This window comes from Globicephala melas, chromosome 7 (genome assembly GCF_963455315.2).
Source record: "Globicephala melas chromosome 7, mGloMel1.2, whole genome shotgun sequence".
Classification (NCBI taxonomy): domain Eukaryota; kingdom Metazoa; phylum Chordata; class Mammalia; order Artiodactyla; family Delphinidae; genus Globicephala; species Globicephala melas.
The window spans coordinates 44,252,605-44,273,653 of NC_083320.1; the positions used below are offsets into that span (position 1 = coordinate 44,252,605).

General features: G+C 35.4%; 1 protein-coding gene across 7 annotated transcripts in view; it reads right to left on the reverse strand.

The window, feature by feature from the left end:
- Positions 1-21,049, reverse strand: part of PMS1 (PMS1 homolog 1, mismatch repair system component) — a 98,447-nt gene that overhangs the window by 75,557 nt on the left and 1,841 nt on the right. For 6 of the 7 annotated variants that reach the window (XR_009564585.1, XM_060302146.2, XM_030847686.2 and 3 more), the window contains 3 exons: positions 17,532-17,683; positions 14,478-14,660; positions 4,946-5,048 (listed from right to left, as the gene is read on the reverse strand). Coding sequence is in view for 6 of the 7 variants with exons in the window: in XM_060302146.2 (XP_060158129.1) it covers positions 4,946-5,048; positions 14,478-14,660; positions 17,532-17,663 (418 nt within the window). In the remaining variant the exon portion in view is untranslated. The remainder of the gene's footprint in view (positions 1-4,945; positions 5,049-14,477; positions 14,661-17,531; positions 17,684-21,049) is intronic. The other variant, XM_060302147.1, reaches the window with a different exon arrangement.

Sequence of the window (21,049 nt, forward strand, 5' to 3'; positions counted from 1 at the left end):
AGAGGAGTTCATCTGGGTTGGAGCTGAGTTGCCCCTTTATTTAGTTCCAGTTCACTTCTGGTTTCAAATGTCTTGAGGATGGAATCGGGTCTCTCTCTGCCTCTAGCAAGGCTTCGGGATCTAAGTACTGTAAGACTTTAAGATATTTCTCTCTCTAGCTCAGTCCCAACTTTCTTCACCACTGCTTACTCAGCAAAAGTCCTGATGAGATTTGGCTTCTTGGGTGAACTAGCTCCGTGTTTGAGGATCCTATCCTCCAATCTGTCATGTCAGCTCACATGTGGCTAATAAAGTTCAGCTGGTTTCTCCTAGGGCCATAAAAGATCCCTTGTCTATAGTAGGCTTGCTCCTTTGCATGCCTATGCCTCCAGGCTCAGTTAATGCTCTCAGGGATACAAGCAGCCACCAATCTCTTTGTGCCTAGGTGCACCTAAGAAGGGTCATCTTCCTCTTAAACTTGGTTCATTTAATTTCTTTGTGACACAGTTCTCCAATGAGTTTTAAAAAATACAAGATTTTAACTTATGTGTTTTTCCCCCTCATTGTTACACAGAGAGCAATGGTCTCCCGAAATCTTCTAGAGCCATCATTCTTCTCTTATTGAAAGGTTATGCTCTCACCCCTCCTTACTACCATTTTCAAACTCAAATGTTATCTTTTCTGAAAAATTCGCTCACCTTCCTCTAGGCAGCTGGTGGCTTCTTTTTACTGTCATTGCCTGTTTACTCATCTGTGTTCTCCACTCGTCTGTGAATTCCTTTCACTCACCTGTGTTCTCCACTAGCCTGTGCAAATATAATGACATACACTGTAGCTGTGGACAGATGGTGGGAAGGAAGGTAGGCAGAAATCAGTAGGGCAAAATATGTGTTCATGAAAGGAAAAGATGTATGTTGGCTTTTAAATATATCTCTGCATCCAAGACCACACTGTACCTAATCCATATATTAATTGATAAATTATTGCTTCAAAAGCTAAAACTGTTTTCTCTGACCAAACTGAGAATTACCAGTAAGCCAAGAATTATATATATGTTCAAATAAAACTTAATGATGGAAAACTCTGCTGATTCCAAATGAAATGTATATCCTTAAAAAAAAGTACCAAGTAATACTGGCCAATAGGGAGGAGGCCCTAGTATACTATCATGTTTTACAAGAGAACTGCTCAGCTCTCTAACTTTAGCACATTCTATAAACACCAGAATTAAACTGCAGTCTGTAATATGCTCTCTGTTATATTTTTACATGACTCTATGTTATGCCATTTATAAAAGCAGCTATTTATATTCCTAATGTAAAGAGGTATGATTGCTTGACTGTATCAGAGTTTTCTTAAACTATTTAATGAATAAAGTTCCATTCTCAACATGAAAAAAAAAATCCTTAAACACCTGCACAATCACACATAGCAGGGATTTACAAAGAACATGATGCATTACTCTAATAACTCTAATAAGAGTAGGGAAAGGATATACCCTGATCACAGTACTTTAAATATACTACTTTTGATATCTGAGAAATTCCTAAGGCAGAAGTACTAGGAGGTGTTAAAAGAATTTGTCCAGGAGGGTAAATCAACTTAGAAAGCTTAATGCTGATTATCTAGGGTAAAGAGAATAGAAGCGATGACAGAAAAAAGATACGGCCAAAACAAATAATTTAGTCAGAGTTCTTGGTAAAAGAATTTAAAAGCTAGAAGTTTATTTTTACATTTCTTGTTAATTTTAAAAACGTCTTAGAACTGAACAGAAGGGTAATTTAAAATGACATTCTATTAAACACATAAATCATTTTAAATGATTAAATTAATCCATAAAACAAATACCTACATCTGGAAAAAACAGAACTGGAATCTCTAGTAAAACTATTCTTAAACATTTTAAAACATGTTTTAAAGGGGTAATGGATTTTCCAATGCCTAAGAAAGATTCTGTCGTAAGTTGTCCCTGCATCTACAGTTAGGCTATCTACAGGTGTCATCATCCTATCAGATGATATGAGGAGTAACTGCTAAGCAAGTATATTCACACCACAGCAGAAATTAATCTACAAGAACCCTAAATGCACAGGTATTAATTAGGATGGTTGTACTGTAGTTTTATGTTACACAGAAAATATTTAAATGACAGGTGGTGAAATGTGAGTCTGTGATTCAATCACTCAAAAACTATCAGCACTAAGGCAATATAAATGTAAAAGACTTTTGAAAGTGCTTGTGGATTTTTATATGTCTACATAGAGCAATAAGAAACTAAGAGTTTGACTTTTTGTTGTTTTCCTAGGCAACCAGCTGTAATTGGGGGAAAAAAGTGAGTTATGAAAGGCAGTGACTGGTTTCGCAAATGTTGACCTTCTAAGTGGGTAGTTTCTTAAGATAAAAGGAATATGCTAAAGAAAATAAGGTTCATTTACTGACTGTAGAAATTTCTTAATATGCTTATGTGGTCTCACTAAAGTAGAGAAGACTCATGTCAGCAAGAAAAAAAAAATCAATAAGCGACTGGGCAAAGATCAGAAGGATACCATATTTAAGGATTGTTATTTCATAGTTCCCATGGAAATGGATACAGAAAAGCATGAGAAGTATGAGTGATGCAGAGCCATTGGCCATCCAGATTAGACTGGCTACTACCAAGATAAAAATAAATACAGTTAAGTTTTATAAGGTGACTAGATTACTTCAAAGTACTCCATAGGCTAGCCACTCAAATATCTCCTAATGGTTTCTTAATCTCAACTCTCAAGAACTGGGGTCAGAGCATTTCTGAATAGGGACAATATTAAAAAATGCCTTCTCCTTGTCTTTATCTTCAGTACATAAAAAAGAAAAAAAATCACAATCTATAAAACATGTACAATATAATACATCAAATTAAATCACTATTAGACTTGAGCTCATTTTTATTAACTGAATAAATGAGAAAAAAGTGTGTTTTCTTAAGAATTCCTATTAACTCTTTATTTTTTTTTTTGCAGTACACGGGCCTCTCACTGTTGTGGCCTCTCCTGTTGCGGAGCACAGGCTCCATAAGCACAGGCTCAGTGGACATGGTTCACGGGCCTAGTCGCTCTGCGGCATGTGGGATCTTCCCGGACCGGGGCACGAACCCGCATCCCCTGCATCAGCAGACGGACTCTCAACCACTGCACCACCAGGGAAGCCCTATTAACTCTTTATGTAGATGCAAAAATAATTCTTAATGGGCAAAAGTAATAAGTAACTAATTTGAGGATTTATAAAATAAGAGAAAGGATGAGAAAATTTGGTATCAGTGTTAAGATACATGAAAATAAATTTCAATGAAGACAAAGAGAAGTCATTTGACAATAAAATAAATCCAATAATTTAACATGAAAACTGGAGGGAAGAAACCACAGAAAAACATATAGTGCTTTGACAGGGAGATCAGCTCAGTGCTTTGTGACCACGTAGAGGGGTGGGATAGGGAGGGGGGGAGGCAGACGCAAGAGGGAGGGGATATGGGGATATAAGTATATGTATAGCTGATTCACTTTGTTATACAGCAGAAACTAACACAACAATGTAAAGCAATTATACTCCAATAAAGATGTTTAAAAATATATATATAATGCTTTGATAAATTACAATGAGGAACCCAAAAATTTTAAATGAACTTACAACAAAATTGGAAGGACAAATAACAAAAACAAACCCCCAACAACAACAGAAGTCCCTTTTCAGATCTAATCATTCTTTTGCACATGACTCTAAACAGGGCATATCTTTAATATTCTCTCAAATTTATAGATCCCATTACCAGAAGTTAGCAGCATGAAAAAGATTAAAGGAAATATGTGAAACTCAAGCCTGAAGAGATTTTTTTTCTTTAGAAGTAAATAAGTAGTAGAGGAACTTAAAAATATAAGATGTCAATTAAAACGTACTAAAATTACATAAGTGTATAAAACACTAGAGAACTAAATTACAGAACCTCCCTGGCAGTCCTGTGGTTAAGACTCTGCGCTTCCAATGCAGGGGGCGTAGGTTCAATCCATGGTTGGGGAACTAATATCCCACAGGCCATGTGGTGTGCGTGGCCAAAAAAATTAATAAATAAATAAATAAAATTTTAAAGTTAAAAAAATGTAAAAAAAAGAGAACTTACAAATAGAATATTATTATATTTATATACGATATAATTTATAATATATTTATTTGCTTCAAATAATATAGAAAGGAAGGAAGTGGCTGAGAGTATTAGATGAAACATTAGTAATGAGTTGATAACTATTGAAACTGAGTGATGGGTACTCCATTCCAGGGTCCTCAACTCCCAGGCCGTGGACCGCTACCAGTCCACGGCCTATGAGGAACCAGGCCGCACAGCAGGAAGTGAGTGGTGGGCGAGTGAGCGAAGTGTCATCTGCCGCTCTCCATGCTCGAGTTCACCTCCACCCCCACCACCATGCCCATCTGTGAAAAAACTGTCTTCCACAAAACCAGTCCCTGGTGCCAAAAACATTGGGGACCACTGCTCTATTCTATCTACTTGTACATATGTTTGAAGTTTTCCATAAATAGGTATATTTTAAATTAATTATTTAATCATAATATCTTGATAGGACGGTTTATTATCATGATTACTAAATCAATAATGTTTTAGGCATTTAAAGAAAATATTATCCTTCATATGTAAAGAAGACACTAGTAATCCAGCAATAGTAAAACAACTGCTCTTAAGAGTTTTACAGAATAACTAATCCATATTGTCGCTCAAAGTCTTTCACACAGTTCCTCTTGAGGACAACTCTATGTATTTAAAAGGTTAGCAGGTAAAGTAAGACTGAATGTTCACTTGGAAGTTAACCAGCCTTTATCAGAAACAAACCCAAAGCAATACACTTGAATTTAAGGAGTAAACAATTTTTTTAAAACAAACAAGACAGAAAAGGCAAAGAATGCTACAAAGCTTCTCTCTTACCTTGACCAAGATGTGATGGTTTTTGAGAAATTATGTGGCCACTGCCATCTAAAACATACTGGGTGCTAAAATTATCAGCAGCAGTCCTTGTTGTAATTAAAACCTGGAATAAAAAAAACTCTAATAAAATTATGATTTTAGTTATTGCAGTGGGCTTATTGTAAAATTAGATTTAAAATAATAATTATATATTTCCTTGATTGATAGAAGTTTTACTTAATAAGGTCTTACAACCATTTCTCTTGAAATATTCCTTAGAGTTACATTAATAAGCAATAGGCTAGCTTACATTTTCTATGTTGCAAATTACCGATTTTTATTTCAAATATTTTACTTTAATTAAAACGTACACAAATCAGTATACTTGAAATGGCTATTTGTATTGTATGTATTAAATGACTTATATCTGTAAAATCAAATCAACTGCATTAGGGAAGCTTGCTTTTTAACAGACAATTCCCATAAATTTGTTGGCAAAGTGAAAAATCCCTCCTTCCTTTATATTCTGATAAAACTGCACTTCTCTATTTCAAGTTAATGGTTCAAAAGAATAAAAATAAATAAATTATACATATATGTATATTTATGTGCAGTTTTTTCTTAAACCCAAGCTTTGAACTCATTGTTTTAAATGTAAAATTTTTATTAATTAAAAAACTAGCATTAAAACATGTAAGAAAGGATTCCATTCAGCATGAAAATATTTCCTAAGATGTTACAGTCATAGAAATATAAATTTTAAGAATGTCTGAACTCTTCTGAGCAATCCTCACCCTCAGCTTTCTATTTACCTACTTTGTGAGATTACTAGAAGTGTACATGCTATAACAGTAGTAAAACATTCCATTATCAGAAAATACCATAGGTGGGGAGTGGGAATGCTGGCCAAAAAAAAGCAGGGTGGATTCAGAAAAGGGTAGCCTCCTCACATTTCTAGTGAGTCATGTTGATCCCAAACTGGGAGCAATCTTTCTCAGCCATCCATGAACTCAGCAGAGCTAGCTTAAAATAAATCTATATAATTTAGAAAGAAGCCACAAATATACAGCTCCACTGTTGGAACTCATCCAGGTCCAGTTGGGTCTACATTTAATGGTTCTGTCACCAAGTCCTAACCATGCCCTGATTTCTGGTAGGCCAAATGGCTCTGTGGAACATGTCGGTACCATGAAGGGAAAACCAGAGTCACCACAAAAAAAATTTGGTTTCTCTAGCTTACAGTCCTAGTAGAGTCTATTAGGTTCTGTCTAAGGGTGACGTCCATAAAATCCTTATTAGAGGCTCATTGCTGCAGGCTGCTATTTCCGTCAAAACTGTTCCCTCAAAGAGTTGTACCTGAAACAAAGTTGTGAGCCTCTGTATACTCTTAAGTGATTATTCTACTTCTTCTAAAAATATATTCCATGGTTCAAAAGTTGTATTTTAAAAGTTTTCCTGATAACCAATCTCAATCTTCCTACCTACATCCCAACTCTATTGTGTCCAACAGTGATTTCCTCTAGTAAAGTTTGTTTAAAACAAAGAAGACAGAAATTGCTAGAGATTTTCTTTCCTGTTTCTAATTTAATTACTCTATGATTGTCCCTTTAAAAACAATTCTACATTTAACCAACCACTTCTCCAAAATGCCACGGTCAACTGAATTCTATTTCTATTCTCCAAAGAGCTAGCCACCTGACCTAAAGCTGGTGTCACTGAGCAAAGGCAGCCCTGAAACTCTGAGTTCTAGTACTAACCCTGCCAGTGGCTTGCTAGATGGTCCTGAATAAATGATTACACTATCATTTTAAGAGGACGGTGATGATAAGATGAAGATGATGCTAATAGTTTATAAGGTTACATGGGTTTTTGTGTTAACTACTTAAGGGCATTTTACAGATATCAACGTGTTCATCCTTTAAACACATTACTGAATAATAAATATACTCCAGCCAAGATAAACTGAAGTGCTAAAAAACAAAATAGAACCTTAGTGGTCATAATGTAACATTTATGTTATGGTAAAAAAAGAAGAGAACACAATATTTTTTTCCAATGTCAAATTTTAAAAAACTAGAATGTTTAGGGTACTATGAAATTTATTTAGATAGGAAATGCTTTGCAATTCACTTCAAAAGACAGTGAAAGATAACACGCCTAAGCACGTTGCACAAATTCATGAAATACAGTGTTCCTCAAAGCAAAAAATTGTATTTCAAGAGTTCATTTCATCATATGACCCTGTGTCCTGGGCAGGAAACCTTTTTTTGGATGAGACACAGGTTCAGAATGTGTTAGCTGTGAAGCAGCTAACACATTCGAATCTGTAGCAACTCCACCATCAGGAGCATCTCCAATATTACAAATTATTACTGGTGCTTCCTACTAGAGACATTGAGGAATCGTGGCAGTGAATGAATCTAGTGGTGTCAAGAAAAGAAATAAATTTATTTTAAATAATTTTAAAATGAGAGGTTTATTTTAAAAGAAGTTTTAGAAGTCCTTAGAGGTTATATCAGTTATCAGTTATTAAAAACCGACTGTCTGGTCCAGTTACTGAGTTTCAAGAAATTATAGTACTATTACAAAAGTTAAAATTACATAAAAGCATTTAAATTTTAGATAAGTACAATTTTTCTCAATGTTTTAAAAAGAAAGTAAATTGAAAAGCTTAGGATGTATCCTAGCAATTCATGAGAAAAAAATATCCTCTCTTGACAAAAATTCATTGAAGATAATCATATTAAAGTTTTGTGGGGTTTTTTGTTTTGGCTGACTTTTGGACAAATACTTTGGCACAAAAACACAAATCTGAAAACTAAGGTAAATGGTCCTCATGATTCAGCTAAAATGTGGACTGTGCATGGATCACTGAAATGTCTTTTTCTTTCTCTGTGTGAGTATGCCTGCCTGCCTGTGCATAACTATACTATGATTTCAGAGCCTTCCTCCAGATAGTCCACTGAGGGAGACTAGCAACAGGGAGATCTTGGCCCTGGCTTTTCTCCTTTCAGCAGAGTTTTATTATTTGTGAGAAGGCTGCATTTATTTAGGAAGCAGGATATACCAAGTGTTTCAAAAATCCTGTGCCTATTCTAATTAAAGCCCTACCACAATGGCTCTAAAGGACACAGGAGGTATCCTACACTGTGGAACAGGAAGTAGGAAACAGCAGAATGAAGCTAGAGGCTTCCCTCTACTACTCTTTTACAGCTATGTGGAACCACAAATAAGGGCATCACAACTCCCATCTTCGCTATGTGGAACCACAAATAAGGGCACCCCAACTCCCATCTTCAAAACAGAATGACTTAGCTTCTCATTCTGCCCCCCTTCAGCCATGGAGGTTTAATGTAACATAAAACAAAAACAAATCTATACATCCCTTTTCATCTCATCACAAAATGTATAATGAACTTGATAGATCAAAATAACACATAGCACATTATAACCACTTTAAAAAATTTGGATGAATGAATCAATAAACATTGAGTTTTATGCATGAGGATGGCTGGCAACTCTTCTAATTCTTCCCAAGGAAAAACAAGAGAAAAAAAGTGAACTTAAGCTACAGAATAAAGACCATTGGTGAGAATTAGAAGGAATTTACCTAGGAATGGCGGTTAAATTTTAGAAAGGATTTCCTGAAAATGTTGAGGAGTCTGCATAAACTTTGAAAGTTAAGGTGAAATACTGCTTACCAACAAGAGAATGAGCAAGCCTGATGACGCCATCACCTTACGTGATACAGACGCATGCTACTTTTCACATTCAAGTCCAGAATAAAAATAACTTTCATCTTCATGGCACATGACCATATTCTAGATACTTTAATACATATTATTTCATTTAACTCTCAAATCATTATCTGCACTTTATAGATTAAAAAAAAACTGGCTCTCGGAAAAGTCAACCTGTTTTATGCCTTTGGCCAACTCTCTTATTTAAACTCTTGGAAATGATAATTAGGCTTCTGAATCTTCGTCCAGAGTGTGTTCTAATTTGAAGAAAACAAAACAAATCAAAACTGTTTTGTATTCCTCTGAAAACTGAGATGTAATTTAGCCTCCATTTAAAATCTATTTCAAAAAACTTACACGAGTTTCTCATACATTTCCTTGGAGAAAAAAAGATCATTTTTAACATAATGTATACAAAATATCAGCCTAAAAGGAAATAAAATCTTTTATTGTGTGTTTTATTATGTAACAGGAAGAATATATACAAAGAGTCTTCTTAAAAAATTTTATGAACAGGTCAAAACAGGATTTTCACTATCTCTAGCTCATTCTGGTCAGTATGCTTAGTAATTAGTATCAGGAATTTAACACTGAAGACTGACAAATATCCCAAGATTATTGCTCCACAAACAACAATAAATTTCAAGAGAAGTTATGCTTGATGATACAATTTTTAAAAAACCGTATCAATTTGTTTCAGTCACTGACACCTTCATCACAGATTATGGAAGCAGTAATTCCAGTTTTAAATACCAATAGATCACTCTGTAGATATAAATTTTTTTTTTTTACTCTTTTGGACTGTTTAAGATTGGAAGTCATTTTATAATTAACAAATTAGGAAAACTGCCCATTCTTTTAAAATGTATAAATAAAAAAACAGAATTAGACGTATTTTAAATTTCTTCACCCAATTTTGCTGAAAGTCTACTTAATTTTTTCTTTTTATAACTAAAATTATTAACATCTTTAAAATAATCTAACAAAAAATAATTTCAACAGTTTTGGGTGATGGCTGTTTAGCAGTGTGACAAAACTATACCCCAATTGCATATTATCAATCTACCGAGTCTGAGATGATTTACATCTGTATGACTTTAAATTATCTACATCAGTTAGTTTGGCAGATAAAATGACCAAATCACTAATTTTTATTATGTAACTGCAATCTCTATCCAAAGATTTTCAAAATAAGTCGGAGCCTTTAAAATAAACATGCAACTTCTATACCTGAAACTTCAATTCTTTCTGAATGGTAAAGAATATTGTTTAAAAAGTTGAATTTTTTCCCCAAAAAAGCACTCATTAATTTGCCTTGCTGAATAACAATTTTTAATTTTTAAATGTAATTGACCTTAACAACCAGGTATTACTTTCTGTGTTTCTGAAATACTATTCAGAACCCTCCCATATAATTTTTAACTTGACTACCCCTTGATAACCTCTCTATTGAGCACTGTGGGCCTGAGTATATTTATTATTTTAATATGAGGTTTTTTGTGGGGTTTTTTTTGCAGTACGCGGGCCTCTCACTGTTGTGGCCTCTCCCGTTGCGGAGCACAGGCTCCGGAAGCGCAGGCCCAGCGGCCATGGCTCACGGGCCCAGCCGCTCTGCGGCATGTGGGATCCTCCCATACCGGGGCACGAACCCGCATCCCCTGCATCAGCAGGAGGACTCTCAACCACTGCGCCACCAGGGAAGCCCCAATATGAGGTATTTTTAAACTTATAAATACCTTTATAACCATGCTAGTAAGAAAGCAGCATGACCTACTGTGGAAAACTCATTACTGAGAGGCATGAAATTGTAAATGAATTTTTGGCTTTGCCATGGATACATTATGTGTCTCTAAACAGGTCACAATTTTCATATTCCATTTACTTCACTGTGCACAGTTCCTCTGAAGTAAACTACTTAGCACAGAACCCTGCATACAGCAGATACTGAAATATTAGCCGACTGATTATTAGGCTGTGTTTTGAAGTTGGGGTGAGAAAACCTGGCATTTGGCTTCACAAGACCTCGTTTTCCTTATCAGTAAGATAAGGAGACTAAACCATAAAAGACTGAGATGGGGACCAGCACTGGGGAGTGCTCCAGAGATGATCACTTGTGGGGGCAGGGCAGAAAGAGAAGTGAAGCTGTGCCATAGTCACAAGGCCTTGGCAGACCCCAGGGGGGCACTCTGGAGCAGAAACAGCATGGCAGAGCTGCTTCTGGATTGGAATAAGGCCTTTACAACCCCGCATCAACTAGTCATTGGATGGCAGGTTGCCCTGTATGAGGTGGGTAAGGGTCCACTACTAATACAAGAGGCCCCTGTATAAGAAACAATCAAACCTAAATCATCAAAAAATCTGTGACAAAATAGTACTTACTGTAAGATTCCATTCAGATCAAGTTCAAGTACAGGTATGACTAATCTATGTTGATAGGGATCAGAACAGCCATTACCTTTGAGGTGTACTAAATGGGAGCGGACATGACAGAAAACTTCAGGGATGCTGATAACGGTCTAAATCTTGATCTGAAGTATACATACATAAATACACACACACACACACACACACACACACACACACACTTATCTATGCGTGATTTTCCCAAAGACTTACAAGAAAAGAGAGTCCACAAAATACTGGAATATTTTCTAAGATAAACACTTGACATTGCAATATGTAAACTGAACATAATTTTTTTAAAGCTTATAGTTTTCTATTATTGTGATACTTTGACAATTTTTTTATTCCTTTTGTGATTTTGATGAACAAAATTATTTTAAATATTTATACTTAAGGCATTCAAATGCTTCAAAAATAAAACAAGGCAAAATGATAAACCTAGATATCAAGTGGGCTTAAGTAATCAAATTAAAAAACAAGATAGAGTATTGCAGGATAAGGACTTGCAAAACTGCCATCTAAAATCAGAGCTACAGTGAAAATTTGGAGAAATCATGGCTGATGTACAATGTATTTTAAAAGTCTAAGTATAGTACTGCCACCTAGCAGACAAAGTTGATAATGACCAACTTCAGTTCTGAAAGGTTATTATATACATCTTATAGAAAATACAGAAACGCTGAACAATGTATTATTCAACAATACTTGCCAAAATAAGGCTTAACAACTATAACTATCTGCCAAATTTGGACGACTGCTAAAAAAGCGCATACTTTTATTCTCAAACAAATCATATGATTTCTAAAATAGCCACTGAGAACTCCAACAATAGTACTAGCACTGGGAGCTTCAAAGCTTCCTTGGTACAAATCCCACCCCATTTTAAAAACAGACTCTTTGTACAAGATTCTAGGGCTATAGGTTCCCATACACAGTCTCTGGGGATAAAAATGGGCAATGGCCAGTTGTACCCTCTAGTTGCTCTTCCCTAAAATCTATCTGGAGACTCAGTGAACTCTAAATAAAGCAAGAGCTGAGAAAGATAGAGAAAGCACACGGTGTGCTAGATTTTGGATAGAGATATTAAGCAGAATGCACTTAACGAATGACAAGGTCTTTCCTTCTTTAGTGATGTCTGAACATCTGGATTCTAACAAGCAAGGGCCCTTAGTCCTCTGTGCCAGAATAGCAAAACCTCCCACTTTAACCTCTACCTCTTCCCCAACCCACAATTTTTCTTTCTTACATAGGCATCAGCTTACAGAGTCCTGAAGTAAAGAGTAAGTGAATACCTAGCTGGGGCCCTTGCCACAGAAAACAGAAAATCTACACTTTGCCAGCATTCTAAAGGCAGAAGGGCCAAGGGAAAACCAAAATAAGCCTGAAGAATATATCACTGCTGGGGACACTAGGCTACTAAATAGATAAAGAAATAGCAACAATATCTCATGTCCTTGCCACTTTTCTGGGACAATACGTATAAAGTCCTATCATTTTACTGCACCTGTGCACGCTCACCCAAACAGTGTCTGCCAGCCTAAGCACAAAAGAAAGGATACACAGCCACTGGGCAAACGTAGGTAGCTAAAGAGAGCCTCACAATTACCATGTCACTCACTGGCACACAGATACTATCACACTATAAAACAGAGCCTAACACACACAGAATAACAGTACAGCACAAAGAAACTAGTGATCAAACATAACTGAGATACATGGAAATGAAGAGATCAAGGTTCTAGATGGGCTTTGCCACAAACTAGTTATGTAACTTAGGCCAGAGGCAGTGACGTATAATTGGTACTACGCAATGGAGTGGGTCAGGCACTGAACTTAAGGGTTCATAGAAATTGAAAACATCTAGCAATCAGAAGAGCAAAGTTCTAGCTAAGGTTTAGCTCAAGTCAATGCACATCTCTAGAGCACAATCCAGTTATCTGTATTAACTAGAGTAGTATTTCCAGAGTGCATTCCACAGCACAACAGTATAACAGTGATATGTGTCTCAATAAAAGAGTTTCATAGTCAAGTAAGTGCAGGAAATGTCTGTACTATAAACCACCAACCTCAGAGATTCACAATGCACTTTAGTACAGTAAAGGCTCTGAGAAGTGCTTATAGTTAAGATACCTGTTTAATTTTAATAATTTTCCAAGTCAGTGGATCACTAAACCATTTTTTCCTCTTATAAATGTTACCACTGAAAAACACTCTTTGCCATTCCTCAAAAAATTAAACAGAATTATAGTAGTCCCCCTTTAACTGCGGGAGACATTTTTCAAGACCCCCAATGGATGCCTGAAACTGCAGATAGTATCAAACCCTATATATACTATGTTTTTTTTCCTATGTATACATACCTAAGACAAAGTTTAATTTATAAATTAGGCACAGTAAGAGAATACCTGAATTGCTGGCATCACTGCTCTTGCACTTTGGGGCCATTATTAAGTAAAATAAGGGTTCCTTTGAACACAAGCACTATGATACCTTGACAGGTCTGATAACCCAGATGGCTAGAAAGTGACTAACAGGCTGGTAGTATATAAAATGTGGATATGCAAGACAAAGGGATGATACATGTCCCAGGCAGGACAGAGCAGAACTGCACAAAATTTCATCATGCTACTCAGAATGGTGCACAATGTAAAATTTATGAATTATTTGTGGAATTTTTCCACTTAATATTTTCCGACAGTGGTTGACTGTGGTAACTGAAACCATGGAAAGCAAAACCATGGATAAGGGGGGACTATTGGACCATTTGATCCAGCTATTCCACTTCTGGGTATATACCCAAAAAAGTGAAAGCAAGGACTCAAACAGACATCTGTACACCAATATTCACAGCAGCATTATTCACAATAGCCAAATAGTGGAAACAACCCAAATGTCCATTGACAGATGAATGGATACAAGAGTATCATTCAGCCTTAAGAAGAATGAAATTCTAATACATGTTACAACATGTATGAATCTTAAAAACGTTATGCTGAGTGAAATAGGCCAGACACAAAATGACAAATAGTGTATGATTTCAATTATAAGACATACCTAGAACAGTCAAATTCATAGAGACAGAAAGCAGAATACTTACCAGTTACCTGTGGACAGGGGAAAGGAGAATAGAGGTTTATTGTTTAATGGGCATAGTTTCAGTTTGGGATGATGAAAAAGTTCTGGAGATGGATGGTGGTGATGCCTACACAACAATGTCAATGTATTTAATACCACTGAATTGTACACTTAAAAATGACTAAAATAGTAAATTTTATGTATATTTTACACAATAAAATGTGTATTTTACGCAATAAAAAAAAACTCTTTGCCAAATTCTGGGTAAATTGTCTCTTAATTCTAATATTGTGTTATTATGAAACCACTAAAATAGTCAATACAAATTACCTCACCTCAGCTACACAACAAATGGACCCCAAGGCTTCTCCACGAAAACCGTAAGTTGTCAAATTTTCAAGATCTTCATGACCTCTTATTTTTGAGGTATAGTACTTCACTGCCATCACGGGCGCATCATTAGCCTTGATACCCTCACCATTGTCTCGCACCTCAATCTTATCAAATCCATAGTTCTCCTATGAAAGTTAAACAGTACTTTTAGTATATAAGGACATTAAACTATTATCACATTTACAAACAGAATGTAACACAAGTGAAATGGTTTTGTCATTTATCTATCTTTTATGGAAACTTAACATTTAAGAAGTAAGAGTTTAAATTCTTAATTCTACCAATTCCTAGCTATGGTACTACGGGTAAGTCCCTTATTTTCCTTGCACTCAGATTCAACTATAAAATAAGGAGATCAGTATGATCTTCAAGGTTCCCTAGAATTGTTTCAGTATGATAGGTATTTATGTTTAAATTTATGTTTAAACTTGCCCAGAAATATTCTTCTAAGTTATATACACTTTTGTATATATAATCTCTCAAATAAAACAGATTACCATCACCATCAAAAACACCACCTGGGGGCTTCCCTGGTGGCGCAGTGGTTGAGAGTCCACCTGCTGATGCAGGGGTTCATGCCCCGGTCTGGGAGGATCCCACATACCGCGGAGTGGCTGGGCCCGTGAGCCATGGCCGTTGAGCCTGCGCGTCCAGAGCCCGTTCTCCGCAACGGCAGAGGCCACAACAGTGAGAGGCCCACATACCGCAAAAAAAACCCCAAAAAAACAAAAACCAAAAAACACCAGCTGGTTCTACCCACCAAGAGTCTAGCAATCATCATTATTCAATCTGATTTTTAATACTTTGTCCCTGAACTACTTATTGCTTTCATAAATAAATAAAAATCTGCTACATTATAGCTTTCTAATTTTCTTTCTGCAAATAGTCACCTAACAGACTGCTGAGAAAATACAGCTAACTGGCAATCTCAGAGTTTTTAATTTGAAAATGGAGGGAAAAAAACAAATCATAGCTTAATACTGGTAATTTAATACTAAAAATATGCATACATAACAAATACAAAGCATAAATTCCTAGAGTGATCACATTTTCTATGAATACCATATTCTAAATTTGGTAGCAAGCTTCTATCATAAGCTTTACTTCACAAAGTTTATGTTTATGGCCTTAAATGTATGTTATAAAGGGAAAAAAAATCTTCCTACAATTATAATGACTCTGCTATTTAAAAATAATACTTTTTAATAACCTAGAATTATATACTGTATCATTACTTTTTAGATAAATTAGAAATAAAAGGTGTTGGGGGGAGACACCTAAGATTTAGTTTCTTATCTCTCCCTCGATCTAAAAATTATCTTTCTGGGAATAGCTTGTCTGCTTCATTTTATAGAAAAATAATTATAGAAATGCAAATCTTTCAATATAAATAAGAACTGCAGGCACTTGAGTAAAATAACACAAAGATCTGTTTATATGTTTAAAATAATATCTACATGTTTAATTTACTAATTATGAAAACATTCCTAGTCAGAACAGTTATTACTGTGTGAAACTATAATAAAACAGATCTTATTATGTAAAGCAACAGACTTGTTTATTCTAAAATTCTACAAAGCAGGAACTGGCAAATGTCAAGAGACTTAAATATGCAGCAGGATAAAAATGTGTACTTTAATTTACTTTTTAAAGAGGACTTCTGTTGGCTCTGTAAAACGATTTCTAAAAACTATGTTTTTCTTCCAAGAACTTTGAGAACAAGACATATGTTTGCCTGCCTAAGATTCTTAAGTTAAATTTGTCAGATATAATTATATAATCCTATTTAAGTATTATCAACTGTATTCTAATCAGACTGAACTGACTACATAAAATGTCTAAGAGAAAGAAAATGTCTTTCTTTCGGTTTAATTTAATTTTTTCATGTTTATAAAGCTTTTACTATATTATTTAAAACCAAAGTAGCGGTTTGATAGACTATAGAACAGCGGTTCTCAGCATCAACCAGAAACTTGTTAGAAACACAAAGTTGGGGCTCTACCTAGAATCTGAGATTCTGCGGCCCAATAACTGTTTTAACAGACTCCCTAAAATTACTGATGCACCCAAATGTTATGAAAACCACTGGCATAGAGGAAAGATCCTGAATGAGTTTTAGAGTCATAAAGACCTGGATTGCAATCTCAGCTCCAGTACTTACTACTTACATGACTTTGGGAAAGTTCTCAGAACCTCAATTATTTATAAAATGAGTATAGCAGTAGCTAATTCATAGAGCTTTTACAAGGAGCAAATGGGTAACATATATATAATATATGCATATGTATATGAAAAGGGAAGGTCTCTTTCCTACAAAGATATTCATATCAGTAGTCTTTCTAATGCCATAATACCAGAAATAATATGAATATCTGATAATTAGGAGATTACAAAAAAATGTATTCTTACGTTCACTCAAATTTATTTACCATTTATGTACCAGATACTGGACAGGTATAGAGGACACAAAAAAATATAGATCTTACCTCCATGAGCTAGTAACTTATAACAGGGGAGGTAGACCTGAAGACTAATTGTAATAAATCATAATAAGAGTCATAAGTCATTATTAACTCAAATGATTTAATATGTAGCACTTAAATTTAAAAATGTGAAAACTATGAAGCAACAAGGGACACCGTTCTGAAATAAGATTAGGTAGAAAAAACAAAATGCAAATGAGAATATATAAAACAAGTAAACACAAATAACCAAGGATAAGTATTAGAAAATACAGACAAACTAATTTCATGTTTTATGTGATAGAGCCCTTTAGAATAATCTTTCCTTTATAATTTCCTTTAATGTTACTGTAACACTGATCCAAATTAAAACTTATTTTTAAGAATTTACTCTTAAACAGGACAAAGGGTTCAATGTCCTAAGAATAATTTACTGTTATATAAAGAAAAGAAAGGTAATAATTGTAATGAGAAAACATCTGTCCAACCCTTTTTTGCTTTAAAAGTACTTGGCAGCATCTCAGGGACACTCACCAGTTTAACATCTATGCTTGTGGCACCAGCATCCAAGGAGTTTTCAATGAGCTCTTTTACGACACTGACCACTGAAGTGATTATTTGAGAACTGGAAAGGAGGCGAATTGTTGCTGCCGGCAGCTGTTTCATTCTAGCTTTTAGCAGAGTAGCTAGAAAATAAAATATAAGTTGTAAAAATAAAAATTGTTAAACATTCCTAACAGAACTGATAGCAACAACAGCAGCAATAATAGCAACACATATTTATTGAGCCTCACTGTATGTCAGGGTCTACTGTTAAGCACATACAGTATTAAATCATTTATTTCTTACGAATACCCTTTAAAATAGATGCCATTATCATCTCCATATTATAAGACTAAGGCACAGAGAAATTTGTTGGTAAATCACACTATGTTACTAATTAAAGAATGATAAGAATAATTGTGCAATAAGTGTAATATATGATGTGTCTGGCTAGGAATCACCAGATGGTGCTGCCAACTGTTATGCAGATAATGTCAGTCATGTGCCTTAATGGCAGTTGCACTTGAACATCATTAGTCATCTACACATTTTGATGAATTACAGTATCTCTTTCAATTATTGAGCTCTTTTAGAGTTAGGAAATCCAGACTCTAGAATTACTCTTAATCTAAACTAGTCATACTCAGACATATCATATCAGATTACTATCCTATGCACTACTGTGTCTAAAACATCTTTCTAATCATGTGGCTCCCCAAAGCCAAATTATGATAAAGCTCAAACCATATGCTGGCATTCAAGGTCCTTTACATGCCGATCCAACTTGTACACCCAAAATCTCTCTGCCAGTTATTGTTTTAGCCATGAAACCCTTTGTCTGAAACCTTTTCAAACAAAGAAACAAAAAAATTTCATATGGAAATCACGTATGTAAAATTTGCAGGGAGTGGGGTTTGCAACTACCTTAATGCCTAACTCAGAAAAGATTTCAGGCAAATAAAAAATACTAGCTTGACAACATGCAATTCCTCTAGAGTCATGATTTTATTTGACAATAAAATGGTGGGGAGAGGGGGAGGAGCCCTAGATACTTCCTTAATTTACCATGACTAGTTACATGCTCACATGATGATCTGACCCTATGGAATCTAGATCCAAACGAAACAACAATGCCAAAGACCAAACCAAATAAAAAGGTTTCTGTTTAGGATTCTTTCTCAGGCAACTTAAGACATAAAACAAGCAGAGTCACATAAAGTTTAAGAATAAGTAACTGAGCAAGAAATGGAGTATAGCCATTACAATGATTACATAAAATTTTAAGGGATGCATTTCTGGGAAGAAGTCAATATACTGAGTTCTGAATGGTGTTAACTGTTCACAATTCATAACTATATTTTGCTTTGTACAAGGCAAAGCTGATTAACACAATGGAAAAATATGCCACTAATTATTATTATACACTAATAGCTATATAATGTTGAGGAAGTTAAAATTAAACTCTAAAACTCAATCACCTAACCTAAAATAGAGATAATAATGATATCATATGGTTGTGGTGAGAAGTAAATAAGATAATGTATACAACGTATTATAGTGCTTGGCATATACATGCTAAAAAATCCCAGGATCTCTGGACTAAATTGAGTTCCTCCAAACTACATGAATACCACACCCCCCAACACACTTCTAACTCCTAGCCCCACAGGAGCTAACCCAGTGCTTGGTATCAGGTTAGGCTTGGGTTTAAGAAGTCTTCTTCCTTAGTTTGAGAGTCCCAGGGATCTAAGAAAAACATTTATCAAGCAAGCTTTGGCGTATAAACCTAGCCTCACCTCAACCTTCCCTCCTTCTGCAGAGATTAATTAATCTCTTTATTAATCTCATCATCTTTGTCTCATTCTCTATAATCTCTCTTCCAAAATCTTCTATTTCTCCCCAGCAAGTCCCTAATTTCATCCCAATCTTCCCCCTCTTCTAGTTTACTGAGATCAAGGCAGACCACAGCATCAACTCTATCTTCACACACTTTACCTCCTCCACCATACTGTGTCCTTTGGTTTCTTAAAATGTCTCCACCTCTACCCATGTTCTTCTTCACTCAGTCTCACACCAATGTCTTTCTTCTAAACTAACACTTTCACCTAGTTTCTTTATCTAGTCCCATCCCTCCTCCAGGCCTCTTGGTCTTGAAAACAAAAACAAAAAATTCTTCCCTCAACCTTATTAACTCTATGATTATCTTCTTTCTTTATGAAGCTAAACTTGAATAAGTAACCTGTATTCACCGTCACCAATTCCCTATCACCAACTCACTTCCAAAACCCTTGCAAAATAGCTTACACAACCACTGTTAGGATTTTGTTTTCTTCAAGTTCACCAATGAGATCTTAAATCATCAAATCATTTTCTCAGGATTCACATTCCTTGATATCCCTGAAGCATGTGACATTGATGATACTGCCTATTCTCAAGGATTATACCATCCATCAATACCTCTTGGATCTCTTCGTGTTTTCTTCACTCTCTTCCCAGAAAAATGGGCATTCCCTAATCCCTCTCCCCTCTTCTTATATACCCAAAACCCTATAAACTTAGATGTTATAGAATAACATCTAAATCTACATCTCAACAGTGATCTCTCTCTTCCCGAGTTAAGACAGACATTTCTTATAATCAGTGTCACTACTACCTCAAAATGTTTATAAAATAGAACTTATCTTCTTGTTCCGCCCTCCATACCTCCCACTTAACTTTGCTATTTCTCTTAATAACTCACTGTTCTTAGTGACCAAGTCAAAGTCTTCAATCTTCCTTTGCCAGCAATCCCACCCTATTTGCACCTCCACTTTCTCCTAATGCAATACTATTTATTATTCTAGACCCGGTTTCAATATCATTTGTAACATGGTCCTTTCTGATCACCCAGCCAGGAATGACCCTTTCCTCCCATTCCGAAAGAACTTGGCTTGCTTATCACACCCCTGTCCTGACCTATACAACCTCTAAATGCACGGAATTATATACTTCTGGATGCAACACAGAGTAATCAGAGTACTTCACTCAAGGTGAGTACTTCATAATTATTAATGAAGTGGCCATGAAAAATAATTTTATCCGCACCTACCTCATGCCAAGGTAAAACATTAGGAAAAGTGACCTCCTTCCCATCAAGTCACCATTGCCTTAACTCCTTCCCTTTATGTATTCTATTTTAACTGGACTCCATATCATCCCCTTCATCACTTGTATCTCCTAACCAGGCTTTTTTCTAGAATCCAGGGCCTTATTTCCAACTACTTTCTAAATATCATCATTTAGATGACCGAAAGGCACCCTAAACTCAACATGTCCCAAAGAGATCAGATCTTTCTCTAATTAAGTGTCTTTCTTGCTATATTTATTTGATAATAAAAATAACAGCTAACATAAGTTACTTAAATATATATATATATAATTATTCCAGTTAATCCTCACAACAAGCTTATGTATAGTGTCATTCCTCTATCACAAACAGGATTTAAAAGCTTGATCGCTTGTTCCAAGAT